At 39.1% G+C, this 19,899-nt stretch overlaps 1 protein-coding gene and 1 pseudogene across 2 annotated transcripts in view; one reads left to right on the top strand and one right to left on the bottom strand.

The window, feature by feature from the left end:
- Positions 1 to 19,403, top strand: part of CARNMT1 (carnosine N-methyltransferase 1) — a 40,843-nt gene extending 21,440 nt beyond the window's left edge. For both annotated transcript variants that reach the window (XM_006731256.3, XM_031025851.2), the window contains exons 4-8: positions 5,339 to 5,479; positions 6,431 to 6,609; positions 8,821 to 8,934; positions 16,809 to 16,912; positions 17,600 to 19,403. In XM_006731256.3, coding sequence (XP_006731319.1) covers positions 5,339 to 5,479; positions 6,431 to 6,609; positions 8,821 to 8,934; positions 16,809 to 16,912; positions 17,600 to 17,701 — 640 coding nt within the window. In that variant the 3' untranslated portion in view covers positions 17,702 to 19,403. The remainder of the gene's footprint in view (positions 1 to 5,338; positions 5,480 to 6,430; positions 6,610 to 8,820; positions 8,935 to 16,808; positions 16,913 to 17,599) is intronic.
- LOC145716990 (NADH dehydrogenase [ubiquinone] 1 alpha subcomplex subunit 3 pseudogene) lies at positions 12,103 to 14,155 on the bottom strand (annotated as a pseudogene).
- Positions 19,404 to 19,899: the final 496 nt, after the last annotated feature.

The following is a 19,899-nucleotide window of genomic DNA, read 5'->3' as shown; positions in this document are numbered from 1 at the left end:
CAGTTGAATATAGTTTTTCTTTCATATAGTTGGACATTAGAAAAATACATGGTAAGCTTTGAAGAAGCGTTTTTTTCTACTTACATTAAAGAATATAAATTGTAATTTGTAAAATGATTCTTTTAGCTGAAAGAAACCATTTAAAAAGAGAAAATGGAGGAAATGTAGACTGCCAAATAATGCAAGAGTAGAGGTTGAAAATTTAGATTTATCCCTCATCCTGAAAGCCCTCTTAGACCAAAGACAAATATTTATTTCACATCTTTCAAAGAAGATCTTAAGCTCTTAAAGTTCAGGATTTCAAGAGCTTATAAATCTAGAGTAATAATTCAGTGGAAAAACAATTCAAGACTAATAACCCAGTAGAAAAATAGTGTAAATAGTTTACAGAAAAAGAAATACAAGATCCTCAATCTCATAAGAATATGCAAATGTGAAAACCAAGCTAAGATGCCATTTTTTCCCCTGTTACACTGCACAGTTTAAAAAGTTAAATAACTTATTAAAGGTATGAGGAAACATAGCTTGCTGAAGGAAGAATAAATCAGTAAAATCTTTTGGAGGGCAAAAGATTGGTAATATCTAACAGAATTTAAATTCCTATCTTTTGACTCTTGGAATTCAATTTTGGGGAAGTTTTCTACAGATTCCTGCATGTGGAAGATCATTTATGCCAAGGATATTAGTTTTAACATTATAATAACAAAAGCTTGGGAAAAAATCTAAATGTCATTAATTAGTGGATTTTGATACGTTATGGTACAGTCATGCAGTGGAATATTTATTTAGTCATAACAGATTAAGGAAGCTCTGTGTACAAATAGGAAAGACGTTCAAGATGCATTTGATCAGAGATGGCCAACTTTTCCTTAAAGGGCCAGCCAGTAAATATTTTAGGCTATTCAGGCAGTGTAGTCATTGGGTACGACTCTGTTGTTGTGGGACGCAGCCATAGACAGTTTGTCTATGTGCATGACTATGTTCCAGTAAAACCTTATTTACAAAAACAGGTGACTGGCCTGTGGGTCATAGAAAAACTTGGTATATAAACTATAACAGAGGTATGAAGTGCTGAAATTATTGAGAGGTGAATTCAATCCCCATGCCTGGGATGTTTGGGAAAGACTTCATAGATAATGTGATAATTTAAACTGAGTTTCTGTGGGTGTATAGGAGCTCTAAAGATTAAGGTGAGAAAGTGTTTTCTAGAATTGGTGAGAAGTTATTTGATACATGGGAGTTCTTTGTTGAGAGTGGATGAAGAGGTGAACTGGAATATTTTTGAAGGGGCTAGACACTAAAGGAATTTCTAACCCAGTTGTAGTTGGGTTTTTTTAAGATTTTATTTATTTATTTGAGAGAAAGAGTGCACAAGCAGGGAAAGGGGCAGAGGGAGAGAGAGAAGCAGACTCCGCTGAGCAGGGAGCCCAACATGGGGCTCGATCCCAGGATCCTAGGATCACGACCTGAGCCGAAGGCAGACGTTTAACAGACTGAGCCACCCAGCCGCCCCCCATTTTCTACTTTGAATACAAAATATTTCAATACCTAGATCTGTTAAACCTTGAAATTTTGCCATACTTACTTCATTCAGGGTTTTGTTTTGTTTGTGTGGTTTTTTTAATGTATTTTTTAAAAGAAACATTACAGATACAGTTGAAACCATGCCCTGAAAAGCTCAGTATATTCTCTTTCCAGAAGTAACAACTAATATGAAGTTGTTACTCTGATCTTACCTTCCTACAATAACTACATATTTATATACCTTTAAACAAAACATTTTATTGTTTATATTGTAAAAGCTCATAGACGGCTTGTGGTGTCATTTCACAATTGGCTTTTGCTCAAAATTGTGTTTTTACTATTTCTCTGTGTGGATCAAGCACTGGTCAATGGAAATATAATGCGAGCCATATATGTTATTTTAAATTTTCTCGTAGCCACATAAAAAGCCACAGGTGAAATTAATAATATACTTTAATAATTCAGTTTATTTCAGCATACAGTCAGTATGTGAGATTATTAATGAGCTATTTTACATTCCTTTTTTATACTGAAATCCAGCATCTGTTTTGCACTCGCATCACATCGGACTAGCCACATTTTAAGTGTTCAGTAGCCACAAGTGGTGAGTGGCTTTTATTGTACTGAGCAGAGAACTGCTGGGATTCAGACAGAATCGAACACTTTGAGTGCTTGGAAGTGTGCACACCCCTAACCGCCAGGGGTCAGCTAAGTGTCAGCATGTTGACTCAAGAGAAGGTATTTTGTGTGTTGGGACTTGCTAATCTGCAGCTGCAACGCAAAAACCATTCTGTGTCCAATGAAGGGAAACCTCTCTCAGGAACCACATTTACTGCTGGTAATTGTTGGAGCACAGAACGTGGTACCAGCGAGGGCCACGGCCTGTTTAGATACACGGGAGCTCCATGTTCTATCCGTATAGGTATATCTCTTTCTTCTTGCTTGTCTGGAATGAACTGTTGAAATTTTCCCTGCTGTTATCAGGGGTGTCATATTTGTAGTAAATATACTGCTTGTCCGTAGTTGGACCTTAATAACTAGGTAAACTTGTCTGCTTACTTATTTTTGCTAAGAATCTCCAGCGGCACCATTTGAGTACTGAGCCAGATATTATGTGCCTCTGTTCCTGGTTTTCTAAGTTTTAGCCAAGCTTAAAGTCACATCACACTCAAGGTCTATATGTAGACTTTATTTCCCTTATTTTCCACAGAAATACCTTCATAGAAATGCCCTAGAGCTAACATGCAGTCATAGCAGGAACTGCCTATTAAAATGCTTTATTTTTATACACGTAATTAGAGGGACTTTCCATTATGCTGTTAATGTCCCTCATATAATGACCCAATGAAAAAAAAATCTAAGAACAAAAACTTAGGGAAAAATTCTCTCCATCTCCCTCATTCATTGCTTGATTTTTTTCCTTTTTTTTTTTTTTTTTCAATTCTGGGCATTTGTTTTAATGTGTCTCCTTTTGTATGGCCACAGAAATCCTTTTGTCATAATATAGATAATTGATAGATCTATCATAATCTTTGCTAACTCCTAGTCAAGGGCCTTGATAAACAGTCTGCATTCCTCGGCTTGATGACAGCCTTTTAATAGCAGTTTTATACAGCACTTTCTGCCACAAGGTGGGGGTAGAGAGTTCTGTCGGCCTGTTTGGGTACGGAGAATTTGATAGTACCAGTCATAAAGTTAACTTTGCATAAGTTGGCAAAAAAAATTGTCAGTACCATTATTAACACGACTTTGCCTTAGGATTAGCATGATTTCTAATTTCTTCTTGGTAGTTTTTTACTCAGCTTATCAGCCATCCAGACGTTATTAGTGATTATTTTTGTAATGATTTAAATACTCTGAATTTACTTCTAAATCCATTTACTTTTGTTGCATTACTTTGCCTTTTTTTTTTTTTTTTTTAAATCTAAGGTGAGAACAGCCACTTGGTAAAAGTGGGTGTTTTGATTGGGCAAATGGGAACTGAGAAAAGAAAAGAGGTAATTCTGGGAGAGTACGGGTTTGGGTGGGTCTGATAGGGAGTGGAAGATGAGAGAGAGGCCCTGGGCCCGGTGCCACATTGGTAGGTCCGTCATACAAAGGGTAGCATAGAGTGCGGCCAGTAGCTTTTCAAATTCTCATACTAAAAATATGTATATACTTTATATGCTTGTTAGATAACTGATACAGGTAGGTCTAAACCACATGGGAGGATGTTACCCATTCTTTTCATTAGAAATTTAAATTAAATCAATTAAAAATTAAAGTGTTCACACACAAACATGTGTGTGACCTGAAATGAGAAGAAAGCATTTTATATGGCAGCTTGGCATCGGTTTGCTCATACCAAGTATTAAAGGATGTCTCCTAATCCTAATAAGCCTGTTTGTCAGAAGTCGTTTTTTTTTTTTTTTTTAAAGATTTTATTTATTTATTTGGCAGAGAGAGAGCGAGAGCAGGAACACAAGCAGGGGGAGGAGTGGGAGAGGGAGAAGCAGGCTTCCCGCTGAGCAGGAAGCCCGACGTGGGGCTCGATCCCAGGACCCTGGGATCATGACCCGAGCCGAAGGCAGACCCTTAAACGACTGAGCCACCCAGGCGCCCCGTCAGAAGTCATTTTTAACAAATTTTGGTTTATGTCTTATTGTATATATAAAATTCAACAGTGAAATTAAGTAGACTTTGTTAAGGTTTTTATACAAATACATATACATTTAAGACTGGATGACCTGGGCCAAAATTGCCATGTTACTATATTTGTAGACTGAATTTCCAAAAGCCCTGTAGTTCTCTTTGTTTCTTCTTGATTTCAGAGTGGGAAGGGGCAGCGGTTACCATATGGGCCCCTAGTTGCTGTTTGGAGCTCACCAAACTTAAAGACTATGTAGTATAAAGATTAAAAAAAAAGAGAATTATCCATGGGGTAGATTTGGAAGTTGGTTATGATTTATGAACTAAATTTGGAGAATGCAGATAATAGTGAAATTCTTTGTAATTGATATGATGACAGCTGATTATACACATTTGCCTTTGGTTTTCTATAAGAATACCATTTTGGTTTCCTTAGGGTTATATTGATTGGCTGGAATTCCTGAGAAGGTCCCTTGCTTTGCTAAGGCTTTTTAGCCATTTGAAAGTGGATGGTGGATTTTAGAGTGAAGAGAATTTGTTTCTGTAGTGTGATGCCAATAAGTGAAGAGCAGTTGGGTTGTGAGTCTGTGATTTGATGTGATGTACTTGCAATTAATTATGCTCAGTTAGAAGGCAATTCCTCATTTTCTGCATGAGAATACCCTCCCTCCAAATTCTTTTGCCAGCTAAAATATATAGGATCTTAAAGATATAACTAACGCATTAAAAATCTACATATATTTCATCTATTTAATCACACAAACTATTGTATTAGTTACAGAATTTAGGGATAATGTTTTGTTTCAGTGTCTGATGATAAAATGATTTTGTTCAATCTTTGTGTGTGTTGGGATCCCTTTGGGATAATTTGTCTTCTTGAGATAGTTGTTCAGGTGACAGCTACTATGGGGGTATGAGTGTCTTCTAAGTCTTTAGATATAAGGCGACTCCTTTTTTTTCCTGAAAAGTATTTAGGGCATAAAACCCTCATCTGATATTTGAACATATGATAATTCCTCATGCCCTTATTTTTCATTTATATTTAGAAGTATTTCTCAATTTTAAAAAGTCAATTTTGAGTGACCTTATTCTTACTGAATATCTAAGTTTTTAGTTGTTAATGTGGATTTTGCCTTTTCTTTTTTTTCTTTGAGGGGTTGGACATAATTGCCTTATTTCATTTCAGGGATCCTTCTAAAGTAAATATTCTGGTACCTGGTGCTGGACTAGGAAGACTGGCCTGGGAAATAGCTATGCTAGGTTATGCTTGTCAAGGAAATGAATGGAGTTTTTTTATGCTCTTTTCTTCCAACTTTGTACTCAACAGGTATTTAATTTACTTTTTGCTGGAAATAGTAATTTCTCAGAATCAGATTGACTTACCTATTTTGAACAATTCTGAATTTGAAGATAAATACAGAGTGTTTAATTATGATATGTAATCATAAGTGTTTCTTATATTAAAATCAAGTTGCTTATACAAATTACCACTTGTAATTAGTTCTTAGTTAACAGAATGTTGAAACAGGATGGATAAGTGACTTTTTAGAAAATGATGGGACATCCCATGAAACTGAAATGCTCCCTGTGCAGAATTTCAAGACTTTGGATGATCCAGGAAGGAGTATTTTCTCATTGTTCCTTGAACTTCTTCACCCCTTTGTTTCTTCAGTGGAATAAGTGCAGTGTAGCAATCATAACTTTTCCCCTTAATCAAATTCTTATAAAATGGCCAAGTATGCTCATATGATTGAGTTGGAAACATCTTTCAGAATTTCTGTGGCCTCTTTTAGAAAATAGTGGAAAAGAGTTGTTATTTTTAAAGCCAGAAGAGGTGCATTGGAAAAAATAACTAGCTGCCTTGTTTAAATAATATGTTGTCCAGTATGGGTTAGGGAATGGTGAGAAGGTAAAACGGAGAGAATGAGAATAGTTGGGTAGCAAACAAAACCCATACCACTTTTTTGAGAAAAGAGGTGGTCTGTTTTTCAGTTTGAAGTTTGGAAGTTTGGAAATACATTTTTTAAAATGTGAATGAACAACACATTTATATCTCTGAAGTTACTTTAATTTTTTTCCTGTCTTTTAAGTCATGATTGGTTACTCATCTACATATGTGTATATGTGCATTTTCAGATAATTGGTTGGGATGTAGTGGTAACACCTTAAGTATTAATGAATTACATAAGTAAATCTTCAGATTATATTTTAGTATTTAAAGTAGATTTTCTTGGTAAAATTTTTAGTTAACACTGAATTTTGTGCTCATATTTTGCAGATGTTCTGAAATTAATAAATATAAGCTTTATCCCTGGATCCATCAGTTTAGCAATAACCGGAGGTCAGCTGATCAGATTCGACCTATCTTTTTCCCTGATGTTGATCCCCACAGTCTTCCTCCTGGTTCTAATTTTTCTATGACAGCAGGAGATTTTCAGGAGATCTACTCAGAATGCAGTAAGTCCAAAACAAGCATTTAAAAGTTCTTGTTCTTTATTCTAAATTTAATGAACTAATTTTATACTAAGCCAAAGTATTGGTCATTCGTTTTAATAGCAGAATATAAGATATACTTCAGTGGCAAGTTAGGATATTTTCAAAGTCCTCTATAAGGTAATGATGGGAAATATAAAGAAGTATAAGATCCCACCATTAAGAAATATAGAATCTGTTGGGTCTATTAATATAAGACACATGTGAAAAAAGTTCATGAATAATGAATATAATAAAGGTAAAAGATTATAGTGTGGGAAAGGAGATCTTTGTAGAGAGAAGGCTGTGACTTCAAGAATAGGGAGGCAGGAGCGCCTGGGTGGCTCAGTCAGTTAAGTGTCTGCCTTCAACTCAGGTCATTATCCCAGGGTCCTGGGGTCGAGTCCTGCATCAGGCTCCCTGCTCAGCTGAGAGCCTGCTTCTCCCTCTCCCTCTGCTGGTCCCCCTGCTTGTGCACACTCGCTCACTCTCTCTCTGTCAAATAAATAAATAAAAATCCAAAAAAAGGAAGAGGGAGGCAGAGGTAGGAAGATATAAATGAATAAGGTAATCAGGGATGGTGGGATAGCCTGACTGGAAGGAAAAGAGAGGTTGGTTTGGTAGTTTAATAGGAGATATGGCCAGAAAAGTAGGTTGGTTCCAGATTATAGAAGACCTTTAAAATCAGGCTATGAAGTTGGGACTTCATCTTGGCAAACTGTTGAAGTTTGAGCTAGCATTAGAGAAAGGGAGATGGTAATGGAGAGAGGGGTGGTGGTGGGGGGAGTAGATTAGCTTTAGTAAAAGGAAGAAGAAAAATAGTATCCTAAGAGGTCAGCAAGATCATTCATTCAACAAATTTATTTGAGCACCTGCTAAGTCCCAGGTATGTTCTAGGCATGGGAAAGAGCAGTGAGCAAAGCAAAGTTCCTGGTCCACAGGGAATCTGTGTTCCAATAGGGAGAGAGGGGCAATAACAAATTTAAAATTCTGAGGAAGAATACTAAGGCAGGGTAACAGGGATACAGAGTGACTGGGGAGAGGCTGCTATTTATAGAGTTATCAGGGAAGGCTCTCTAAGCAGAACTTTAAAAAAAAAGTTGAGCAGAGAACCTTGAAAAAGTGAAGAGGCAAACCATTAGATATTTGGGGGGGAAATGTTGCAGACAGAAGCAATGGCGAGGGAAGAACGATTCAGTGTGGGAGGGATGCTTGTTCTGCTCAAGGAAGAGCAAGAAGCCACTTTGGCTGGGGTGTAGTGAGCAGTGGGTGCAGTGGTGGGAGGTCAGGTTGGGGAGGGTTTGGTGAGGCTGACTTTGATTGTACTCAGAGAGGTGGGAAGCCATTGGAGGGACTCGAGCGGGGAGTAACAAGATTTAGTCAAGTTTTTGTTTATTTTCCCCTGAACTCTGACACTGGGAAAACCTGTGTTCCGAAGGTAGAAAGAGATGGAAAATGTTAAGTGCTGGGGATAGGATAGAGAGAAAGTTCTCAAAAGAGAGGTGACATAATGGAAAACAGTCACTTAGGCGAGTACAGGTGACCTTGTTCTGTAGCAGGGCTTGAGAGAGCAGATGGTGAAGGTCATCCTCGGTGGGATCAGTGCCTTTATGGCACCGAGATTTGTAGAATCCAGCCTCTGTCCCTGGATTGTGCCCTGCGACGGCCTCCACGGGGCACTAACAGCCTCGTTCCCCTTTTCCACTGCTGATTATCTGAAGTACTGGTGAACGGTTTAAGTATTTTCATGCCGTTTGTTTCTCACTTGGCAACAAGTGCATACAGCCTTTCTGAAACTTGCCAGAATTGGTGGTTAACAGTGGCTTAAAACACAGTTTAAAATTCAAATGACAATTACATCATCTTAACCAATTTGAAATGAAGGCTAGACATTGAGTAGATCATAAACAAAACTCTTACAAGTACCATTTGGTAAAGATACCTAGTTATATAGGCTATCAAAAATGGTTTCCAAAGTGATTATCAAATTATTAGTAAAAACTTTCATGAACTGTGAAGCATGTCATAAATGATTGCTTAGTTACCCTAATTACCTTGTTGATTGGAAGTTTAGCTTCTGTATTCCTCCAGTTAAATGAAATATTCATAATCTGTAAGAGGTAACATTTGTAGAAGTAATTAAAAGGAAAGGAAATATAACATAATGAATGTAGTAATGTGGTTTTCCTTGAATAGATACCTGGGACTGTATTGCTACCTGTTTCTTCATAGACACAGCTCACAATGTCATTGATTATATTGACACAATATGGAAAATACTCAAGCCAGGTGGAATTTGGATAAATCTAGGTAAGTTCCTCAGTGTTTATTAGAATCTTACACATGACTCTGAGTACTTATAGCTATCCTCTCTTTGGTAACTTTAGGGTACCAAATGTTCACAAAGGTGATAGTTATGTTGTACCATTTCCGTTAGACTGTATCCCAGGTAGTGTGGAGTTCCTCTCAAAGCAGTGGAAGCCCCAAGAGATAACACATTGTTGGAGTCCGTGGCCTTCAGGATCAGTCTAGTCTTGTTGTTGGGTTCTGTCACGTGCTCTTTTTTTAATGATTGGACTTCACCGCAGATTTTGCCATTAGGACTAAGACTAGAGATAGAAATAGATCTTTTCAAACTTCTCTCTAGAATTTCATGGGACAGATGAGAGTGGCTGTAAAATGTAACCATAATATGAAAGCTATCCCAAACTTTAGGTCCTCTTTCAAAGGAGTCACTTCTTTAAAGTAAGTTTCTTTAAAAATTTCCCAAGGAATGATTGAAATGTGATACAGTTGACCCTTTAACAGTGTGGGCCTTAGGGATGCTGACCCCTTGCACAATCAAAAATCTGTATAACTTTTGACTCCCCAAAAACTAACTACTATTAACCTGCTGTTGACCAGAAGCCTACTGATAACATAAACAATTAGTGTGTATTTTATTTACTACATGTATTATATACTGTATTCTTGCAGTAAAGTAAAGTAAGCTAGAGAAAGGAATGTTACTAAGAAAATCATAAGGAAGAGAAAATACATTGACAGTATTGTGCTGTATTTTTATCAACAAAACAAAACGTGTAGAAGCAGACCTGTGTAGTTCGAACCTGTGATGTTCAAGGGTCAACTGCATTACCGCTGTGGGTGAGCAAATACCTTACTGAATCTCAAAACAACCCTATGTTGAGATGGTATTTTTATAGTTGGTGAGTCTGAATCTCGCTGTAAGTAACTAGCAGGGGCGTCCCAGAGCTTATATACATGGCAGAGACAGGCTCACAGCTCAGATCCAACCCCTTTAATGCCTAACCAGATAATTCTGCAGGCTCATCCTGAGCCTAACAGTTCATGTTAATTATGTGATTAATATTTCTGACTCCAATTACTGAGTCATGGTAAGGTTTCATGTATTTCCAAAGCGTTAACTTTCACAGAAACAACTTTTCTGTTTGAACTTTTATTTCATTTGGCTTATTAATATTTTATTCAGTTATGTAATAACAGTAATTATAACTGCCTGGAACAAATAAAATTGGCTCTTCATAAGCCTACTGTTTGATAAGAGCAGACACGCTGGGCCGCGCTGTGATCTGTCCCAGGCATGAGGTAATAGGGCACTTGGGTTAGGGGGGAAGGTCAATTTAGGAGAGCTTCTACTCTTCATACGACAGAGTTCCAAAACAATTCTGAGCATTGGAATAATGGAGAAGCATAGTCCTTAAAAATAGTTATTTGGAAGGTTAGTACTTTCCAAATAAAATTCTTTACATGTATAAGCTGAAGAATTTAAAAAATGACGATTCTCTTAGACTGGTGCGCTCTGGGTATCTGTTCAGAAGAGTGTTCTTACTCTTCATGCCGTGTGCACATCCTTTACTCCATGTAATTCCTATCGCGGCTCCTCCTATTCTTTCATTTCCCATTCTGTATCTCTGGTCCAACTATCTGTTATGGTCCAAGCCACTATGTACCAACTTGGATACTTCAAAATCCAGGAAAAACCCCTTGTCTTTTCTGATCCATCGTTGACGCAGATTCCCCCAACCAGAAACCTGTGCGTCCTCCTTTACCCCTCTTCTTCCTCACCATCTGCACGCAGTCAGTCCACAAGGCATGTCTCCTAAAGCTTCTCCGTAGGTCTTGAATTTCCTTCTGTCCCAGGGTTTCTCAGCAGTGGCACCGTTGACATATGGGGCTGGATTGTTCTTCATGTGGAGGGTGTGGAGAAGGAGGGTTGTCCTGCTCATTGTGGAATGGTGAGCAGCATTCCTGGCTTCTGCTTATTCGATTGCAGCAGGACCACCCAGTTGTGATGATGGAAACGCAAAATCAACCCATTTGAGAACCATTGTTCCAACCTCATGCTAATTCCTTAGTTTAGGCCCCACATCACTGCTTGCCCGGATTACTGCATCCGTTCCATTGGGGTAGCCCCACCTTCAAGTTGTCTCCAACCCTCTGTGCCTCTTTTAGTCCTCCGTATGTTACCACTAGAATGATCCTCCTAACACGTGAATCTATTCCTGTCACACTCCCTACATAAAATTCTAGCTTTCTAGATACCCGAAACTCTTCAGGGTTGGGCATAGTGCCCTTTGTGATCTTTGTGTCTTAGCTTCATTATTTCTGTTTTGTCACTGCCCCAGCCCTGACTGCAGATGCCCTTTCTCTTTTCCCTCTGTTCTCATGTTGGCTTTTTCCTGGGTGCTCTTAACACTCAGCTGAGGTGATCCTTTCAGGCTGGAATAAATGTTTGTTGTATTCCTCTTTTATATTCTCGCAGAATCCGTGAGCATTTAACACAACATGGTGTTGCCACCCATATGTTTTTGTTTTCTCTAGTAGTCTCTGAGCTCAGTGAGGGCTGGAAGCTAATGCTCGCTCTTTACCTCCTGCAGAGCCTGACAACCAGTGGCTCTTCATTAACTTCTGCGTATGAGTGTATTGTTTCAAAATTTGAAGGTGGAAGCAGAGTAATGTTAAGATGACACAGAAGACTGGCTGCCAGGAGACAGGACAAAGTGGCATTTCTTTTAGTAAATTCGTAACATTCCCATGGTTTTGGCGTCAGTCAGATGGACCTGGAAAGATAATTTTATCTGTAAACTGAGAGTGCATCAGCCCCTGGGGGTTGATTTCACCCTAACCATGCTGACACAAGACCATAACGTCACTATATTCATAGAGAATGAGAACAGTCCCTGCTAGCCATAATGGAATACTGAAAAGCTACATTGGAAGTTAAATTACAGTGAAGATATTGTCTACATTCTACGAAATCACAAGTGGGAATATTGTTAATTTAAAAACCTCTTTAAGGGGGATCTGAAGTATTCTAATATTCCTCAGGTTAGGGAAAGCTAGTGAGAGTGAGCTTTTTAAGAGAACCGTTTCCCTGTGTCCTTTGGGAAAGGCTATGATTTAGCAAAATGTAGAAAAGTGCCTGTGCATCCTGTTCTTCAGTTTTTCGTGGTGACCCTTAAACCCATGTATGTGTAATTTATTGTACAACCTGTGTGTGGGTGCATGTCCATGCACTGATGCGTTTATAGTCCAGTAGTGGAGGGCAGGCAATTAGCAGACGGAACCTAACTTCATCTGGAAGAATAAACAGGTTAAAGTACTAAAAAGAAAGACCCGCAGTTTTTTCCTTCCTATGTGGGGAAAAACCCAGTTCTTCCCTGTGTGTCTCCTTTATTCCTCATATAATAAAACACTCAGACGTCTGACACGTCGTCTAGTCACCAAATGGGGGTTTTTTCCTCTACAACAAGCAATTCTCTGTGATACCAGCTGGGTGCCCTACACTTTAACTCCTGATACTGTCTACCTGGAGATACTGTGAGATACCACAGGTGAAGGGTGCAGTCTCACAGGACCCTCTCCCTTCACTCCCACAACTTCACACGCTAGTCACAAACTGTCACTTGTGCTTCTGACCAGCTGTAGATCTATAGGCTGCAGATTGGAGGTTCCAACAACCCCCTCTTTGGGTTTGATTGCTACAGTGGCTCATGGACCTTAGGGAAACACATAGGTTGACCATTTTATTAAAGGATATGAAGGATCCACGTGAACATGCAGATGGAAGAGATGCGTATGGCAGAGGATCTGGGAAGGGGTGTGGAGCTTCCATGCTCTGTCCTCGTGTTGCCACTCTCCCAGCACCTCCACATGTTCATCCCAGTAGCTCTCTGAACTCCGTGCTTTTGGGATTTTATGGAGGCTTCATCATGTAGGCATGATCAGTCATTCCATTTTTAAGCCCTTCTCCCTTTCTTAAGGGAATAGTGGGGCAGGGCTGAAAATCCGAGCTTCTAATCATGGCTTGGTCTTTTTGGTGACTAGGCCTCATCCAGTAGCCGTCCAGGAGCCCCGTGGCAGGGACCTAATATTTGAACAAAAGATGCGCCTAGTGTTCTTATCACTTAGGAAATTACAAGGGTTTCAGGAGCCCGGTGCCAGAGACCAGTGTGTATATTTTCTATCATCTCACAAGTACCAAAGGAGAGCTTTATAAAGTGTAATGAGTCCTAACAAGTTTTCAAGCATTCTAAAGCTGGATATTTTTTGAAACATGAGAGGTTTCCTGTAAAAGGTAGATAACGGACACATTGTCTCCTTTACACACTGAGACCTTGTTACGTTGGTTGTAAAAATATAAAAAGGGTCTAAAATAATGTCAGAAAATGGCAGGGAGGTCATCAGGAGACAACAAAATGTAACATTTTTTCAGATGGGGTAGCTGGGTAGGTTTTGCAAAAAACCCAGTGTGAACAGAGCCGGTTGACCTGCAGTAACCCTGGAAAACGACTGGCTGTATGGAGAACCTGGAATAATTCTGGAATATGAGTGACTATATGGGGAAAAACAGAAGTTGAAGATCTTGACCCCTATGTAACCAAGTAACCAAGATGCCTACTCCATGCTCAGGCAAAGACCAGAAGTTTAATTTACTGGAAAAAGTGAATGGGAAAGAATACAATTTATGAAGACATGACCTAGTAGAGAGTGAGGGTGAGACGTAGGACAGAAAAGAAGGAGATTGGAAAATGAGCGGATGGTGACCACCACCCCCCCACCCCTGCGACCTGCACCCATGAGAGCTCCCTACCCAGCCGTAAAACTTTTTGCTGAGGTTTGAGTGCCAGCTTTTTTGTTTTGAACAATTGCAAGCCATGTTTCTTTTTCTTTTTTTTTTTTCTGGGGTCGCTTTTCACATTTTATTGGCTCAGGGGAGGGGCCTCCTCCATGTCACCGGGGGTGCTCACAAGTTCTTCAGCCACTCCAAGCTTGGGCCCTGGGGGTCCTGGGGGTGGCTGGGCACGTCGGGCATGTTCCCATCATCTCGGAGGGGCACTGGATAGTTGTAGGGCGTGGCCTGGTTGATCATGGTGGCATATTTGGTGAAGGGACCGAGGGTGGGCAGAATTAGAGCAAGGCCCCCGATGGTGAAGGACAGGACCAGCTCCTTGGCCCAGGCATCCTTGAGGAAGGTGGCGACTCTCCCTGCCATCTTGGTCGCAGCGGAGGCGACGGCTGCAGCAAGGACGCGGAGCACTCACAAGCCATGTTTCTTTAAGTGGGCATTTCAAGATAGCTACCACAAGCTTTCTTCTAGTTAATGTGTATCTTTTTCTGTATCTTAAATCCTTTCTATATCTTTGTTTTAGATGTGTTTTAAAAACAGCATAGTTACCTTTTGTTATCCAATATAACAATCTGTCTCTTAACTGGAATTTTTAGAACCTTAAGGAGATAAATGGTTTAAATTAACTTGTCCCAGATTTGGCACGTGGGGCCCCCTTCTCCTTTGTCCATTTGACATGTCCCTGTCCCCGTTTGAGCGCCTCCTTTCTGGCACCACCAGTGCTCCAAGCTCTTGTACTCTCTCTGCCAGGCCCTGAGAGCAGCCATTCTCCCCCACCCCCAAGGATCCCTGGTTCCTTTTTTTTTTTTTTTTAAGATTTTACTTATTTATTTGACAGAGACACAGCAAGAGAGGGAACACAAGCAGGGGGAGTGGGAGAGGGAGAAGCAGGCTTCCTGCCGAGCAGGGAGCCTGATGTGGGGCTCAATCCCAGGACTCTGGGATCATGACCTGAGCCGAAGGCAGACGCTTAACGACTGAGCCACCCAGGCCCCCCCCCTGGTTCTTTATTTAATAGAGAATGATATGTAGAAATGTTAGATTGGTTATACTTGTAGAAGGCTAAAATATGCACAAAGATATTTGTCGAAGTACCATCTGTAATAGACTGTAAAAAATATACAACTGTAATGGTTATATTTGGGTGGTAAAATTACAGATGCCTAACTGTACACTGCTATGCTGGGCATTATGGTGGACTCACAAGAAACTGAAGATGTGTTCCTTTACTCATGTAGCTTGTAATCTGGTTAAAAGTGCAGATTATATGAAAAATAATCCGTGAGCAATGCCATACTACATTACATGAATTTTAAAGTAGGCTATATTAAGAGAGTGAGCAATAGGGCTGGAAACTTGGGTGGATTATGTTAAAACTTCATTTCAGGGGCGCCTGGGTGGCTCAGTCGTTGGGCGTCTGCCTTCGGCTCAGGTCATGATCTCAGGGTCTTGGGATTGAGCCCCGCATTGGGCTCCTTGCTCTGCGGGGAGCCTGCTTCTCCCTGTCCCTCTGCCCCTGCTTGTGTTCCCTGTCTGTCTCTCTGTTAAATAAATAAAATCTTTAAAAAAAAATTTTTTTTTAAACTTGATTTCAGCAAGGTTTTGGAGCATGGCTAAAGCTTGAGTTGGGGAGTTGGAGCCTTCTAGGTGGAACACAACATGAGTATAGAGGTACAATATGACCATAGTGTGTAAGAATCATTGGAGTGTTTATTTAGACATAAGAAGACAATAATGCTGGAGGCTCTTAAAATAATGGAGCAGGAACATCATACACTTTAGAGCTGGGCAGATTGCTATGAGGCTCTTCATGTTTATAACAAGGCTTCAAAGGCCTCGGGATGGTCTAGGACACAGCAGTGCTCAATAAATGGTAGCTACTGTCATTTTTAGTAGTACTAATAAAACTAACAGGAAATTAAGCTTGGCAGAATAGTTTGATGGTGAACCATTGTTTTCTTCTAAAAAGAGTACTAACGTATATATTCATAGTCATTTTTCCTAGTGGTTTATGTAGGGTAAAAAAGAGAGGAAGAAGAATGTTTTAACTGTTCCTATGTTCCACAGAGTGATGAGCCTTTTGGGAGGAGAATCTGTCCTGTTGTTACGCTTACTTCCTGTGATTAGCACATTGTATGAGGGGTAGGAGTGGTGAGATGGGCACTGGATCTGTAGTTAACCCAATGAAAGGTAAAGAGAAGATTGTTTAGATTAGTCCTGAAGTAACTATTGAATGATAGTGTTGCCTGGATGAGGCTGATGATGAATTGGGCAGAATGTGAGCGATTGAAAGATTGGAGACTCTGGTTTGAGTCAGATGATAGTTCCCTGGATACCTGGAATGAGAGAATAGCAGAGGGGGAATGTCATTTTAAAAAGCTGTGATTGCTATCATGTACTGAATGCCTTCTCTCTGCCAGGTGTATTGCATGTTACCTCACACTGAAGTCCTATTAGATGGAGCAGAGCTAGTGACTTGCCCACAGGCACACCATTAGTAACTGTTAGAGCTGGGATGTGAGTTGTGCCCTCAAAAAGCCAGCTCTGGTGTCATGTCTTCCTTCTAGGAAGCCTTGCCTATAAATTCCCACCATCCCCAGACCCTCTCTTAGACCTAGGCTAGCTTGAGGACCCTTCTGTTTTCACATGATACCAGTTTGTAGCTGCAGCTGTGCATTTACTTAAAGAATTATAATTACAGTATACCTTTGGAATTTAGGGACTTCGCATTCTCTGATCCAGTTGCTCCTTCAGTGGTTTAAGAGTTCCAGGTGTAAGGCTCATATGTGGAGAATCACAGTGCAACCCTGGTGCACCAGAGGGACTCCCTCCCCACGAGTGTGGGCCCAGCACTTGAATGGGCCAAAGTTTCAGGGGTCCGGACACATGCCCTTGGCAAATGTAAAGGTTCTCTTCTCCCTTTTATGTTTGTTTCTTATACTCCCTATCTTATAATTCAACTTGGCAGTTCTAACACAGCAACTAGTGCATGTTTATATTTAAGTAATACTTTCATAATATCTTTAAACCGTAGGTCCTCTGTTGTACCACTTTGAAAATTTGGCAAATGAACTTTCCATAGAATTGAGCTATGAAGATATAAAAAATGTCGTTCTGCAGTATGGATTCCAGGTGGAGGTAAGGATGGAATCAAGTTTCACTTCCAATGCTCTTAGACAGGAATGGGACTGTTATGAGTTCCTGGCTTTACCTCTTAATCTCTTTGTTTTCTCATCCATAAAGTGAAAATAATACTTAGCTTTTAGAATTATTAGGATTCGGCATAATGTGTAAGTAAATGGAAAACTATAATCCCTGGTGTCATCAGTCTGCTTTCAGTACATGGCAGTTTACCGTTATCACAATATCGGCCCTGGTAGACGGGGAGATACCAAGCTGACTAGCGTCTGGAAGAGCAGATGAAGGGGGGAGGGCAGTGATATTGTTCACTGTGTGTACTTCTGTAGTGTTCAGTCTTTTTTATCATGTGATTATAAGGTTTTATGATACTTTGACTTGTGTTTTAGTTGTGTGTTTATTTAAAACCATTTCATTCATTAAGAAAAATAAACAACAGATTTGTTCTTAAAAATGAAGAGAAGCAATATATCACAGTCACGTAGAGCTCCAGCTCTTATTAGTGGTGTGACCATGAGCAATCTGTTCTTTGTAAAGTGCGATTACTAATAATGCCAATCTTAAGGGGGTGTTTGTATGTAATAAATGAATTAATAAACAGAGTATGTTTAAAATAGCACCTGTCACAAATACTGTGTGTTATCATCATGGTCATCATCATCATTATGATTATTGTTTGCATTCCAGGTGGAAAAAGAATCTGTCTTGTCAACATATACTGTGAATGATCTCTCCATGATGAAATACTACTATGAATGTGTCTTGTTTGTGGTCCGTAAGCCACAGTAACGTTCTCAAGTGGTATCAGCAGAAAAAAGTTTGATAAGAGCAAATGCTGAAATAAACAACTCAAAATCAACTATCCCAATGACAGGACACAACCTCAAATCAGTGGTGCCTTCTTATTCCTAACAAAATTTAGAAATAGCGTCTATTTTCTTAATACGTCTATTGCTTTTTCAGAAATATACTATGCCATGCATATTTGTACTACAGAAGTAAAAATGGAGGAAATGTCTTCAAGTATACTTTTTCCTTGAAGCCCAGAATTGTCTTTCAGTAGAAAAAACTTTATCTCCAGTGGTCTTCATGAAGCTGTCTGTTGCCAATCTGCCATACTAATGACTACTAGTATTGAAGTCCCCCAAATCTCTGTTTTGTGTGCATTGCACAGGTTATTTTTAAAAGAGTCTGAGGATCCTCTGTCACATTCAGCATCTGGAATTGGGACTTTTGTTTGTGTTGGACCTAAGCAATCCATACATAGAATGTGTGTCTGTCCTTTTATCATTCAAATTATTTTTTTTTCTAGCTCAGCTGAACTTAGAGAAGCATCAACCATTCATTTTTATGAAATGCTGAATTTAATAAGATCACAGGCCAGTAAAATGCATTCAGGCATTCAGGTAACTGAGAAATTTGTCTTTTGGGCACACTAAACTGAACACTATTTGAAAGCATACTCATCATGAATCACTCTGAAATGTATGAGATCTCAACAATCTTAAGTGAGGCACAAAAGCCTTTATTCAAGGTACTGCTCAGAAAATGGGGAAATGAGAATAAAATCTCCCATTTGAAATGTATGATTTTAAACTAGAAGTGAATACAGTCTGTCAGTGAATGTTTACAATAATGTCTTTTCTTTAAATTACCTGGATCACAAAAGCAAGCACTTTTTTTTTTTTTTTTTTCAGTTAAACAGTCATGGTGGTATTACCGTGGGGAAATTCTGAATGTGAAATTCAGGGATAAATTACTGCCCATGGTAGTAATTTAATATTGTGTCTTCAATATTGTAAGAAGCAGCCGTTCATGTGATTTCAGATTAACACCAATTTTGTTCCCTGATAGCTGGAGTTAAAACAGTATCTGCTGCTTTAAATTTCTACCTCTAGCAGATCTTTCCTATTGGAGGGTGTTTTCCTTTGTATTTTTTGTATGTTTATTTTGTTTCCAGTAGCTTGGAAAGCAGAGATGACTAATTTCATGTTTTAACCTTTCTTGGGAAAAGGAAGTACTCTTGTTGGATATTTTCACACGTGATTATGATGGCATTAAATGACCTCTGTGGCAATTTGAATTAGATAGACTTAATTTCAATAACATGCTGTAGGATTAATGTCATGTTCTAATAGGAAAACTTACTTGTGAATCTTTAGGCCGTTTTTGTTAGTTAGGTTGGGGGAGTCTGCGCAGTTTGGCATCTTACTAGTAGGAGCTTTTCCGTGGACAGTAAGGAGCTCTTGTGGCCTTTGGTCCTGTTATGCAGTGAAGGGCCCTGTGAAGGTTATTTGACTTGCTAAATTATGGAAGCCTGTAGCCTCTTGAGTTAAAAAAAAACAAAAACAACCCAAAAACGATTTCTCTTTTTTGTCTCCCCCCCTCCCATACTTGACAGATGTTCAGTTATTAGAATTCTCATTAACTACCACATGAATGAATTTTAAATTAATTGGTAGGGGGAAAATATCCAAATTTGGTTTTGTTTGTTTAAGAAAAAAAAGCTTAAAAGGATCCTAAGTATTTAAAAAATCCATTGAAAGGAAAGGAATGCATGCTATTTTTGAGTACTGTAGAAAGGCCTTTTATTCACTGACTGGTATTCACTTTTTTACTTGTATCAGAACAAATGATCTTGTTTTTCTCATAGAGGCAAAAATATGTTGACAGCAGGGAGTTGGCTTTATTACTTAAAATTTTGGCTATCAGGTTTTATTCTTTAATAATGTTACTTATATTTCTAAATTACAGCTTACGTTTTAGTTAATTCTGCAATCAGTTATTTCATTTGTTTTTAATTTCTCATATCATGACTACTGTTTTTCAAATATTCTACACAAATTTGCATCACTTTTTTTCTCCTTGCTTTTGTAGTTAATGTATTCTAAACTTGAAAATTGTGGTATCAATCAGTAATAGAAGTGTCACTGGAGGATTTAATTTTGTATTTCTTATGTGTAGTCCTAGCTACTAAAGTATGTAAG

Source organism: Leptonychotes weddellii, chromosome 14 (assembly GCF_054177405.1).
Source record: "Leptonychotes weddellii isolate Sample4059 chromosome 14, ASM5417740v2, whole genome shotgun sequence".
In the NCBI taxonomy this organism is placed as follows: Eukaryota; Metazoa; Chordata; class Mammalia; order Carnivora; family Phocidae; genus Leptonychotes; species Leptonychotes weddellii.
This window is presented reverse-complemented; position numbering and strand designations above follow the sequence as displayed.